The sequence below is a fragment of the Nerophis ophidion genome, linkage group LG19 (genome assembly GCF_033978795.1).
Source record: "Nerophis ophidion isolate RoL-2023_Sa linkage group LG19, RoL_Noph_v1.0, whole genome shotgun sequence".
In the NCBI taxonomy this organism is placed as follows: Eukaryota; Metazoa; Chordata; class Actinopteri; order Syngnathiformes; family Syngnathidae; genus Nerophis; species Nerophis ophidion.
The window spans coordinates 45,060,865-45,074,962 of NC_084629.1; the positions used below are offsets into that span (position 1 = coordinate 45,060,865).

At 39.7% G+C, this 14,098-nt stretch overlaps 1 protein-coding gene across 1 annotated transcript in view; it reads right to left on the minus strand.

Moving 5' to 3' along the window:
* The window catches only part of xrcc5 (X-ray repair complementing defective repair in Chinese hamster cells 5), a 49,001-nt gene extending 37,170 nt beyond the window's left edge, over nucleotides 1–11,831 (minus strand). The window contains exons 1-6 of the mRNA XM_061880099.1: nucleotides 11,711–11,831; nucleotides 7,640–7,753; nucleotides 5,138–5,321; nucleotides 3,273–3,321; nucleotides 3,075–3,197; nucleotides 1,198–1,377 (exon numbers count right to left, since the gene is read on the minus strand). Coding sequence (XP_061736083.1) covers nucleotides 1,198–1,377; nucleotides 3,075–3,197; nucleotides 3,273–3,321; nucleotides 5,138–5,321; nucleotides 7,640–7,753; nucleotides 11,711–11,725 — 665 coding nt within the window. The 5' untranslated portion in view covers nucleotides 11,726–11,831. The remainder of the gene's footprint in view (nucleotides 1–1,197; nucleotides 1,378–3,074; nucleotides 3,198–3,272; nucleotides 3,322–5,137; nucleotides 5,322–7,639; nucleotides 7,754–11,710) is intronic.
* Between the last annotated feature and the right edge of the window lie 2,267 nt (nucleotides 11,832–14,098).

The following is a 14,098-nucleotide window of genomic DNA, read 5'->3' on the forward strand; positions in this document are numbered from 1 at the left end:
CCTAGAATTCCCAGTTTTTAGGGAAATTTTCCCTATTCAAAATGAATTATCCATTTTTCAAACTTCCCCCATTTCCACATTCTTCAACCTATTCAAACCATTCCAACATCAACACATTCCACTCATCCTGGACATTCCAACTAAGACTTTCCCCAAGTTCCGTTTTTCCTTGAAAATTAAACCCTTCAACCTTCACACTATTCTTACCTTCAAGCTACATTCCGTCAGCATATATCCTTATGTGGGATCTGAACCGAGGATGTCGTTGTGGCTTGGGCAGCCCTTTGAGACACTAGTGATTTAGGGCTATATAAATAAACATTGATTGATTGATTGATTATTGTACTTGCTCCTTTACCGTAACCATGGAAACCACACGGGTTGTTATACTGTGAGTGACCACGCAAGTTAGACGATTGGTTCGTTTGCTGGCAAACGTCTCTTCAAAATACATTCGATTGGACCGCCTTCCGCCCGATTGTAGCTGAGATAGGCGCCAGCGCCCCCCGTGACCCCAAAAGGGAATAAGCGGTAGAAAATGGATGGATGGATGATTGATTGATTATTGTACTTGCTCCTTTCGACTTGTCCAGGGTGTACCCCGCCTTCCGCCCGATTGTAGCTGAGATAGGCGCCAGCGCCCCCCGTTTGAGAATCACTGCCTGAGGCTAGTCACCAGCCAATCACACGGCACATACAGACAAACAATCATTCACACTCACATTCATATTTATGGGCAATTTAGAGTCTCCAATTAACCTAACCTGTATCATTTTGGAATGTGGGAGGAAGCTGGAGTACCCGGAGAAACCATACGCATGCACGAGGACAACATGCAAACTCCAGAGTCCACACAGAGACGTCCAAATGGAGATTCAAACCCGGAACTCCCTGATTGTGTGGCCTACATGCCACCACTTTTTTTAAACTGGATTTAAATGATGCAACAGAGTAGTGATAAGTCACCTAAGGCAGGAAATTATATACTTTTGCTTCTTCCTGCTCCTTTGCAGACACACCATGTTTCATTCTTAAATTTATTTTATTATATTATTTTCAGATGACAATGTTGTATTGGAGATGCTATTGTTTAGATGAAAAGCATTTTTGATGTGTTGTGATCGAAACAAAATCATTAAAAAGAATAGCAACGGGAGCAACTACAGGTAGTTTTTTAATTAAAGCCCTCGGACTAACCTGAACGTGTAAACCTGATCAAGACCTTCCTGCTCATCCAGGCTGAGCATGATGTGTTTGACCATGTCCAGTCCCTTCTTCTGCTCTCTGGACAGACCTTTGCCAGAACCAGGAGGACCCGGACCTCCTCTGCCAGCATCTCCAGCATCCTTTGCTTCATCTTCAACAGGGAAGGGTAAACTGAAAAGCACAAGTATTTATCCATATTTATATATCCAATATAAGTGATTTAAGTGGCACACTAATTTGTAAATCACCACAGTTAATGTGGCCTAATATTTACAATTTACATCTAGTAACAAAACTATATTAAACAAATATACTGTATGGATAAAAATAGCAGGCATATTGCTGGTAAAGAGTAATACAAAACTCAATTATTATGTTTTAATAAGAATCTTATATAGTATTTACTCAACACTGTAGAATGTCATATTATACTGTCTAGCAGGGGTGTCAAACTCGTTTTTTTTATTGAGGGCCTGTAACAACTCAATAAGTAATAACGGTAAGTAATTTGTAGGGGGCGCTAGAGCGCAATTTTAAGTTTTTATTTTTATTTTATTTTATTAGATCGCTATTTTCGCCAGCCCTGATGTGTGTGTCGAGTTTGGTAAGTTTTGAAGCATTTTAAGGGGGTCAAATTACAGCTCAAAGAGGCAAAAATGAAATTTTTTAGGAAACTTTTTTTTTGAAGGGGTTTTTGCCAACTTCCCCTTGATTTTAGCTGAAGGAGGTCAGTTTATGAAATCTAGGTCTAAGTCAGACCTACATAGAGGTTTTTGTTTCATGTCTCTACGACATTCCTAACGGAAGTTACAAGCAGTTTTGTCTGTGTTTCTTCCTAAGGGGCGCTAGAGCTCAATTTTGAGTTTTGGGGTTTGGTTTTTTATTAGATCGCAATTTTCGCCAGCCCTGATGTGTGTGTCGAGTTTGGTAAGTTTTGAAGCATTTTAAGGGGGTCAAATTACAGCTCAAAGAGGCAAAAAGGAAATTTTTTAGGAAACTTTTGTTTTGAAGGGGTTTTTGCCAACTTCCCCTTGATTTTAGCTGAAGGAGGTCAGTTTATGAAATCTAGGTCTAAGTCAGACCTACATGGAGGTTTTTGTTTCATGTCTCTACGACATTCCTAACGGAAGTTACAAGCAGTTTTGTCTGTGTTTCTTCCTAAGGGGCGCTAGAGCTCAATTTTGAGTTTTGGGGTTTGGTTTTTTATTAGATCGCAATTTTCGCCAGCCCTGATGTGTGTGTCGAGTTTGGTAAGTTTTGAAGCATTTTAAGGGGGTCAAATTACAGCTCAAAGAGGCAAAAAGGAAATTTTTTAGGAAACTTTTGTTTTGAAGGGGTTTTTGCCAACTTCCCCTTGATTTTAGCTGAAGGAGGTCAGTTTATGAAATCTAGGTCTAAGTCAGACCTACATGGAGGTTTTTGTTTCATGTCTCTACGACATTCCTAACGGAAGTTACAAGCAGTTTTGTCTGTGTTTCTTCCTAAGGGGCGCTAGAGCTCAATTTTGAGTTTTGGGTTTTTGATTAGATCGCAATTTTCGCCAGCCCTGATGTGTGTGTTAAATTTGGTGCGTTTTGAAGCATGTTAAGGGGGTCAAATTACAGCTCAAAGAGGCGGCGGTATAATAATAAAACCTTAGAAAAACAATAGGATCCTCTGTCCCAAAGGGACATTCGGTCCCTAATAAACAGCTTACATCCCGAGGGGGGCACGACTCACTATGTAGGCACTGGGACTGAGTAATGTTTTAATTAGTACCGCGGTACTTTGTTAATATTGGTATACCATACAACCCTAGTACATATAGCTGTAATTAGAGTTAAAAAATAGCAACTATTAGAATGAAGGCAACAATATTTGTAACTTACAAGAACTGCAACGTGATGCCAGCTTGTTTGAGATTTTCAATGATGACGTCCAGCTGCTCCGAGTCTGCTTCAGTGGAAAGGTCACTCAGGAGGGCAATGTTGAGTCGATCATAATTTGCCCCCCTAAAATAAAAATAAAAAAACAGTTGGATGTTTGTACACATTTACTGTGAGCAAGTTATAAAAAACAAATCTTACTGTGTTGCCGTTTGAAGGAGATCCATGCAGACAACAAGAGCATCCAGCCCTGTTTAATATTTGTTCAGAAGCATTATTCTTGAATGGGTTATTAAAGGTCTCCCGTCCAAAGGCAAAACCTAGTAACTCACTTTTAGCTGATTTTGCGAAAACAAAGGAAAAGCAAACTATCTTGATGCTGTCTTACAAAGATCTACAAAGTCATCAAACGCATAGATCAGGGGTGCCCATTACGTCGATCGCGAGCTACCAGTCGACCACGGGGGGTGTGTCAGTCGATCTCCAGCCAGGCTTTTAAAAAAAATAGACCTAAAAATGAGTGATCATCAATCTTCACCAAGACATCACTTAAATGACATTCACGGTACCGGAGGGTCTTGTGAGATGACGCTGGCTGCTGCAAGATCATTATTATGAAAATATGACCGAGAGGAAGGCGAGAAACACTTTTTATTTCAACAGACTCTCGCGCCGTACCTTCCGTCAAAACTCTAAAGGCCGACTGCACATTTCCTATCTTCACAATAAAAGCCCTGCTTCATGCTGCCTGCGCTAACTAAATACAGAGTCTCGGAAAACTGGCGTGCACAAGCGATCCCTCAGAAAGCTGGCGTGCACATCACTTGTGCACGCCAGCTTTCCGAGACTCTTATTTTGTAGGTGCAGGCAGCATAAAGCAGGGCTTTTATTGTGAAGATAGGAAATGTGCAGTCGGCCTTTAGAGTTTTGACGGAAGGGATGGCGCGAAAGTCTGTTGAAATAAAAAGTGTTTCTCGCCTTCCTCTCTGTCATTTTTTCATAATAATGAACTGGCAGCAGCCAGCGTCATCTCACAAGACCCTCGGGTGCCGTGAATGTCAATCAAGCAAGCTACGGAATTTGCCGCCAATGTTTTTCTTGTAAAGTGTATGGAAGCTGGATGAATTAGATGCCAAAAACCAACCACTTTCATGTGGTATTGTACAGAAAGGACAACTTTTTTTCTCCTCCATTTGAAAATGTGGGCGTTATCATCATTACTGTCTGATTCCAATCAATGCAAGTCATCAGAATCAGGTAATACACCAACTTATATTCTTGTCTTTGTGAAAGAAAGACATCTATATGTGTTACACATGCTTGTATTATCATTAAACACATTTAACTTGTTTACAAAAATGTCTCTTTCATACATAAATAAATATAAATGATATATATATAAATGAGGTAGATCCCCTCGAGTTGGTCAATTGAAAAGTAGCTCGCCTGCAGAAAAAGTGTGGGCACCCCTGGTATAGATGTTTTCTTGAGCTTTCATTTTCTTGCCGATTGAGCCATGGATTGAATCTGCTCTCATGAACGTGTGCCCTTTCTCCAGATATTCTATCACAATCTCGGGCGGGCCCCATTCTGCGTTTGCACATTGGGCAAGAGCCGTGTACAGCGTCCAGTTTTTATTTTGACCTCCACAGTTACCTGCCCAAAAGAGTATGCAAGGGGAAGAATCAAGAACAATACATTTAATGAAGGTGCTTGCAATCTTCCAAATATCCCCTCGTGCCATAATATCACATAATCAGCTTGACCGTCGGCCCCCATTCGTGCAAATGTCTCATTAAAGACAATAAGGCGACTGACAAAGAAGCTTCGATTGGTCCCTTGAGATACTAGGTTTTTCTGTTGTATCTACGCGGTTATGTGGTAGTTGCTAGGTCCTGCCATGTGCGTAACAGCTTGCTTACGGAACAAATTACAATATCGCATACACTAATGTAAAGCATATCACCTACGAATTCCAAAATTATTATGAGCTCAGTTTCGACCAAAATTCAGTTACTGGGTTTTGCCTTTGGACGGAAGAGGTGTGCAGTCTGTAGAAAGGATACAGTCAGCCTGTTGATCCTCTGGGTGGATCTGATTCTCTATCTCCTCCAGAAGCTCAAAATCAGGTAGCATCAGGTTGCGGTGTACAGTAATGTTCTGGTACTGGCCATTCTGTGCCAGCGGGTTATTGGTAGAGTCTGTGCCAAATAGAACTAACGCCAGTTCGTCTTTAGCTTCTACAAATACCTGCAAAAAAACAAGAATACAGTCGCAATTAAAAGTTTATGTACACTTGTAAAGAACATAATGTCATTGCTGTCTTGAATTTCCAATCATTTCTACAACTCTTATTTTTTTGTGATAGAGTGATTGGAGCACATAATTGTTGGTCACAAAAAACATTCATGAAGTTTGGTTCTTTTATGAATTTATTATGGCACTACTGAAAATGTGACCTATCTACATTCTACTGTCACTACTCAACTGCCAAAGAACTGTAGACACCTTAATATTTGTTGCTTCCTATACTATATGATATTGCACTGGTACTGTATTTCGACTTGTACTGATACTTCTACTATAACTACTGTGACTTATTGTGCAGCTTATTGTCTCGTAATTAATGTACATCAGAGCTATTCAATGTTTTGTATTTAGTGTATTAGACTTATGCAGCTAGTGTTTGGATCCCACTGTACGCAATATCTGAAGTGCATGGAAAAAAGCATTTCATTGTGGTGTACTCTGCATGTGACGTATAAAACTTTGAACTAGGGGTGGCTCAGGAGTGATTCACTACAATAGGGCCCCACAGCACACTGGATTCAAGCTCATTGAAATACCACAACACTGGATAATGTTCAGATAAGTTACATTTAAGAACTTGCACACAAAGCAACACTGGAGGTGACTATGACATGCGCACTTTCCGCACATGCGTACTATGTCGCGTTGCGGCGTTGGACGGAGGGGGTCTTAAACGACCATTGTGTGTGTGGACAAGGTTAGGTGGGATTTACCCAGGATAACCTTAGCTGGCTTAGTGTAGAAGGGGCCAAAGTCTACACATGGAGCCGATAATCTATGCCAGGGGTGCCCACAATTTTTCTGCAGGCGAGCTACTTTTCAATTGACCAACTCGAGGGGATCTACCTCATTTATATATATCATTTATATTTATTTATTTATGAAAGAGACATTTTTGTAAACAAGTTAAATGTGTTTAATGATAATACAAGCATGTGTAACACATATAGATGTCTTTCTTTCACAAAGACAAGAATATAAGTTGGTGTATTACCTGATTCTGATGACTTGCATTGATTGGAATCAGACAGTAATGATGATAACGCCCACATTTTCAAATGGAGGAGAAAAAAAGTTGTCCTTTCTGTACAATACCACATGAAAGTGGTTGGTTTTTGGCATCTAATTCATCCAGCTTCCATACACTTTACAAGAAAAACATTGGCGGCAAATTCCGTAGCTTGCTTGATTGACATTCACGGCACCCGAGGGTCTTGTGAGATGACGCTGGCTGCTGCCAGTTCATTATTATGAAAAAATGACAGAGAGGAAGGCGAGAAACACTTTTTATTTCAACAGACTTTCGCGCCGTCCCTTCCGTCAAAACTCTAAAGGCCGACTGCACATTTCCTATCTTCACAATAAAAGCCCTGCTTCATGCTGCCTGCGCTAACAAAATAAGAGTCTCGGACTTGTGCACGCCAGCTTTCTGAGGGATCGCTTGTGCACGCCAGTTTTCCGAGACTCTGTATTTAGTTAGCGCAGGCAGCATGAAGCAGGGCTTTTATTGTGAAGATAGGAAATGTGCAGTCGGCCTTTAGAGTTTTGACGGAAGGTACGGCGCGAGAGTCTGTTGAAATAAAAAGTGTTTCTGGCCTTCCTCTCGGTCATATTTTCATAATAATGATCTTGCAGCAGCCAGCGTCATCTCACAAGACCCTCCGGTACCGTGAATGTCATTTAAGTGACGTCTTGGTGAAGATTGATGATCACTCATTTTTAGGTCTATTTTTTTTAAAAGCCTGGCTGGAGATCGACTGACACACCCCCCGCGGTCGACTGGTAGCTCGTAATCAACGTAATGGGCACCCCTGATCCATGCTGTCATTTTTCTCCAGATTTTTTTCAAACCTTTTTATTTTTTCTCAGATTCTAATTTGTACTGCATGTCATTGTTGACGACTGTGATATGTTACTTTACCTGACTGTGGTGAAAATATATAAATATTTTTAGTTTGCAGCATCATTGTTGAGCAGTTCTTGAAAAGATAACAGGATATTTTTACTGTCATACTGCTGTGATTATATGCATCAAGTGTTCATTCAAGGCTAAGGCAAAATATGGAGTTATATATCTTGTATCGTGACATGGCCTAAAGATATTGAGATAATAATAGGCCATATCGCCCGGCCCTAATGTAAACGGGGCCTTATTTAGGAATATATTTTGCTCCATGTGGCCCCTGAGCTACAATGACTTTGACAGCCCTGATGTAAACCAATACAAGCATTTTCATGTGAAGTGTGACCTGGCTTACCTGGCGTTGGACGAACTTCTGAATGACTTTTTTGGCGAGATCAAATGTAGATTCTTCACCGGGTGTGAAGTTGGACATGGAGAAGCCAACGTCCATGCAAAGCACCAAAAAAGACTACAACAGACAAATGTGACAAATATGAATTCTATTTTTGACAGCGTTCCCCCTTCAGACTCTAACACAGGGGTAGGGAACCTATGGCTCTCGAGCCAGATGTGGCTCTTTTGATGACTGGATCTGGCTCTCAGATAAATATTGGCTGACATTGCTTAACATGACTGGCCTGGGAACGCCTCGGGATCCCCCGGGATGAGCTAGACGAAGTGGCTGGGGAGAGGGAAGTCTGGGTTTCTCTGCTTAGGCTGTTGCCCCCGCGACCCGACCTCGGATAAGCAGAAGAAGATGGATGCTTAACATGATAAGTAATGAATAATTCCCCTGGTAATCACAGTGTAAAAAATAATGTTCAAAATATAAAACATTCTCACGCACCTGTTCAAGAAGTCGCATTAATGGCGAGAAGCATTTTATTTATCATCGGTAATCTTGCGAATAAAAATTTTTATTAAAAATAATAAGAGACTTATTATGTGAAGATCTGTCACTTCATTTCTGTTTGTGCTTCTTTGTTTTGTATTTACTTCCCATCAGTGCTCTTATTTTGTTTCCATTTCCTGCTTGTCCTGCTGAGCGCTGTGTTTTTTTCCCCTCACCTGCTGTTGATTGGCAGCCGGCCCACACCTGCTGCCAATCAGCATGTTTCTATTCATGCTCGTCTTGCACGCTCCTCAGGGCTCGAAGATTGACTATTGTTTAGAACTGTACATGCAAGACTGCTTCATTTTCCTTTGTTGATGATATTAAAATCATCTTACCTGCCCCACGCTCTCCTGGTTCCTGCATCTTGGGGTCGCTACTACTGCTGCCATGCAAGTTGTGTGACATATTATACTCTAAAAAAGTTGGTCTTACTTATTAATGCAGACATTTCGTCGTATTCAGTGTTAAAAAATATTATATGGTTTTCACGGAAATACAAACCCTGTTTCCATATGAGTTGGGAAATTGTGTTAGATGTAAAAATAAACGGAATACAATGATTCGCTAATCATTTTCAACCCATATTCAATTGAATTCACTACATGGACAAGATATTTGATGTTCAAACTCATAAACTTTTTTTTTTTACAAATAATAATAAACTTAGAATTTCATGGCTGCAACACGTGCCAAAGTAGTTGGGAAAGGGCATGTTCACCACTGTGTTACATCACCTTTTCTTTTAACAACACTCAATAAACGTTTGGGAACTGAGGAAACTAATTGTTGAAGCTTTGAAAGTGGAATTCTTTCCCATTCTTGTTTTATGTAGAGCTTCAGTTGTTCAACAGTCCAGGGTCTTGTCGTATTTTACGCTTCATAATGCGCCACACATTTTCAATGGGAGACAGGTCAGGACTGCAGGCGGGCCAGGAAAGTACCCGCACTCTTTTACTACAAAGCCACGCTGTTGTAACACGTGGTTTGGCATTGTTTTGCTGAAATAAGCAGGGGTGTCCATGATAACGTTGCTTGAATGACAACTATGTTGCTCCAAAACCTGTATCGACCATTCAGCATTAATGGTGCCTTCACAGATGTGTAAGTTACCCATGCCTTGGGCACTAATACACCCCCATACCATCACAGATGCTGGCTTTTGAACTTTGCGCCTATAACAATCTGGACGGTTATTTTTCTCTTTGTTCCGGAGGACACCACGTCCACAGTTTCCAAATATAATTTGATATGTGGACTCGTCAGACCACAGAACACTTTTCAACTTTGCATCAGTCCATCTTAGATGAGCTCGGGCCCAGCGATGCCAGCGGCGTTTCTGGGTGTTGTTGATAAATGGCTTTCGCTTTGCATGGTAGAGTTTTAACTTGCACTTACAAATTTAGCGACCAACTGTAGTTACTGACAGTGGTTTTATGAGGTGTTCCTGAGCCCATGTGGTGATATCCTTTACACACTATTGTTTTTTTGATGCAGTACCGCCTTAGGAATCAAAAGGTACGTAATATCATTGCTTTCGTGCAGTGATTTATCCAGATTCTCTGAATCTTTTGATGATTTTACGGACCGTAGATGGTAAAATCCCTAAATTTCTTGCAATAGCTCGTTGTGAAATGTTGTTCTAAAACTGTTCGACAATTTGCTTACAAACTGGTGACCCTCGACACATCTTTGTTTGTGAATTACTTAGCATTTCACGGAAGCTGCTTTTATACCCAATCATGGCACCCACCTGTTCCCAGTTAGCCTGCACACCTGTAGGATGTTCCAAATAAGTGTTTGATGAGCATTCCTCAACTTTATCAGTATTTATTGCCACCTTTCCCAACTTCTTTGTCACGTGTTGCTGGCATCAAATTCTAAAGTTAATGATTATTTGCACAAAACATTTTTTTTTATCAGTTTGAACATCAAATATGTTGTCTTTGTAGCATATTCAACTGAATATGGGTTGAAAAGGATTTGCAAATCATTGTATTCCGTTTATATTTACATCCAACACAGTTCCCCAACTCATATGGAAACGGGGTTTTTGTACATTTTAAAATATTTGGCGTAAAAAGCTCTCTCAGCCAAAAAGGTTCCCGACCCCTGCTCTAACAAGTTTTTTTTTTTTTTTAAAGGTTTATTTATAAATTTCAACAATTACAAACAGTAAGTCAAACAACAATATAAAACATTATAAAACATTATGAAAACAGAACAAAACAGCGCCTGGGGGTTGTAAGTTCAGAATAATAAAAATAGAATACAAAAATATATATATATATATAATAAACAAAATGCAAAGCCGTAGGCTTATTCAGATTCATCAAACAACTTACATTTAAGATGTGACTTTAAGGTTTTACTACTTACGTATAAAATACTACACGGTCTAGCTCCATCCTATCTTGCCGATTGTATTGTACCATATGTCCCGGCAAGAAATCTGCGTTCAAAGGACTCCGGCTTGTTAGTGATTCCCAAAGCCCAAAAAAAGTCTGCGGGCTATAGAGCGTTTTCCGTTCGGGCTCCAGTACTCTGGAATGCCCTCCCGGTAACAGTTCGAGATGCCACCTCAGTAGAAGCATTTAAGTCTCACCTTAAAACTCATTTGTATACTGTAGCCTTTAAATAGACTCCCTTTTTAGACCAGTTGATCTGCTGTTTCTTTTCTTTTTCTTCTATGTCCCACTCTCCCCTGTGGAGGGGGTCCGGTCCGATCCGGTGGCCATGTACTGCTTGCCTGTGTATCGGCTGGGGACATCTCTGCGCTGCTGATCCGCCTCGACATCTCTGCGCTGCTGATCCGCCTCCGCTTGGGATGGTTTCCTGCTGGCTCCGCTGTGAACGGGACTCTCGCTGCTGAGTTGGACCCGCTTTGGACTGGACTCTCGCGACTATGTTGGATCCATTGTGGATTGAACTTTCACAGTATCATGTTAGACCCGCTCGACATCCATTGCTTTCCTCCTCTCTAAGGTTCTCATAGTCATTATTGTCACAGACGTCCCACTGGATCATTATTGTCACCGATGTCCCACTGGGTGTGAGTTTTCCTTGCCCTTATGTGGGCCTACCGAGGATGTCGTGGTGGTTTGTGCAGCCCTTTGAGACACTAGTGATTTAGGGCTATATAAGTAAACATTGATTGATTGATTGATTGACATTTGGAACACAACATCATCGTTTTCACAGCTTTTTGGTTGTTAGAGGTAGAGAGCGTTTTAATGTAAAGTTCCAGATCTTTTTTAAAGGCACAAAAGATAGGACGGGTATGAAGAAACTTACATTTATGAATATAAAACTTAGCCAATAAAATAATGAGGTTGCAAAGGTAGAATTCCTTTTCAAATTGTTGTTCATAAAGTGTAAAACCCCTGCTCTAACAAGTCCAAACATGCCTTTTACGAGCGACGCGTCGTATTTTACAGACACAAAACAAGATGAACAAAACTCACTATCTAAAAAAAGGTATCAGTGGTAACATTTTAAACGTTACTGCGAATAATTTGAAAGAAAACGACTTACTTTTGACTTAGACATATTTGTTTGCCTTTTCCTGCATCTGCGTGTTACCCACTAAGACGTCCGGTGCCAACTAGAGTTATTTCCTATTCCTGCCGCTGCGTGTTACCCCCTAAAATGTCCGGTGCAAACGGGTTAAATTAAGAAAATTTCCGGTATTTTGTTCTTTCTTTCTTTCTTTCTTTCTTTCTTTCTTTCTTTCTTTCTTTCTTTCTTTCTTTCTTTCTTTCTTTCTTTCTTTCTTTCTTTCTTTCTTTCTTTCTTTCTTTCTTTCTTTTTCTTTCTTTCTTTCTTTCTAACATGAACACACCAACACTATAATACATCACAGAGTTTCATATCATTTCATTTTACATCATGTCCAAAAAGGAGTGGGAAAAAGCAAAGCTTATTTAATTCTTTTTTTTTAATTTTTTTTATTTTTTAAAGGTTTATTTATAAATTTCAACGATTACAAACAATAAGTCAGCTTAATTAATTATATTTAATCGACCATAAATTGATTTACGTCAGGGGTGTCCAAACTTTTTCCACAGAGGGCCGAACACGGCAAAATTTAAGCATGCGGGGGCTACTTTGATATTTTTAATTTTCAAACCATAACAAAATATATAGATTTTTTTTTTTATCCTTAGGGCTCCTGGGGAGCATAGAGGGTCTCAGTCACTAAAATGTTAAGAATAAGTCAAATTATTATTTATTTATTTTTTTAATGCTTACAGTAAATCCCTATATCAACTTGAGGTTGATATAAAGTAAAACAAATAAGGTTTTATGCCTTTTCTGTCAAAAAAAACTTTGTTTTTTTATATTAAAACTGAAATATGCAGTATTTAGATAGATAGATAGAAAGTACTTTATTGATTCCTTTAGGAGAGTTCCTTTATTTAGCAATTAAAGCCCTCAAAGATCAATAATGCAGGACACCATTGTTTTAAATTAATTAATATTTTTGAGTAATCACAGTGAAAAGTTAAATAAAATCCTACTAAATATACTTGATATCCAAAAGGTTCCCCACTCGTCAAAACTCTAAAGGCCGACTGCACATTTCCTATCTTCACAATAAAAGCCCTGCTTCATGCTGCCTGCGCTAACTAAATACAGAGTCTCGGAAAACTGGCGTGCACAAGCGATCCCTCAGAAAGCTGGCGTGCACATCACTTGTGCACGCCAGCTTTCCGAGACTCTTATTTTGTTAGCGCAGGCAGCATGAAGCAGGGCTTTTATTGTGAAGATAGGAAATGTGCAGTCGGCCTTTAGAGTTTTGACGGAAGGGACGGCGCGAAAATCTGTTGGAATAAAAAGTGTTTCTCGCCTTCCTCTCTGTCATTTTTTCATAATAATGGAAGCTGGATGAATTAGATGCCAAAAACCAACCACTTTCATGTGGTATTGTACAGAAAGGACAACTTTTTTTCCCCTCCATTTGAAAATGTGGGCGTTATCATCATTACTGTCTGATTCCAATCAATGCAAGTCATCAGAATCAGGTAATACACCAACTTATATTCTTGTCTTGGTGAAAGAAAGACATCTATATGTGTTACACATGCTTGTATTATCATTATCAATCAATCAATCAATGTTTACTTATATAGCCCTAAATCACTAGTCTCTCAAAGGGCTGCACAAACCACCACGACATCCTCGGTAGGCCCACATAAGGGCAAGGAAAACTCACACCCGGTGGGACGTCGGTGACAATGATGACTATGAGAACCTTAGAGAGGAGGAAAGCAATGGATGTCGAGCGGGTCTAACATGATACTGTGAAAGTTCAATCCATAATGGATCCAACACAGTCGCGAGAGTCCAGTCCAAAGCGGATCCAACACAGCAGCGAGAGTCCCGTTCACAGCGGAGCCAGCAGGAAACCATCCCAAGCGGATTTAAACACATTTAACTTGTTTACAAAAATGTCTCTTTCATAAATAAATAAATATAAATGATATATATATAAATGAGGTAGATCCCCTCGAGTTGGTCAATTGAAAAGTAGCTGGCCTGCAGAAAAAGTGTGGACACCCCTGTTCTAAGTGTTGTACGTGCATACAAATGTTTTAAATTTGATTTTCCTCTAATGTTATATTTCTCCTCTTTAGTTAAGAAGAATTGTTGTACATTCTTTGGGAGCAGGTTATAATTTGCTTTGTACATCATTTTAGCTGTTTGCAATTTTACCAAATCACCGAACTTTAATATTGTTAACGCGGTTACAAAACAAAGGTTACGCGTAAATGTGTTTATTTTTTTCGTAGTGAAAACAAGATAGTCAATAAATCATATCATAGTCAACATTTAAATACTGATTAGTTATTTTTTTTAAAGGCGAAGCCCCGTACACCAGTGGTCATCAACCATCGGGCCGCAGAATAATTTTTTAAAACA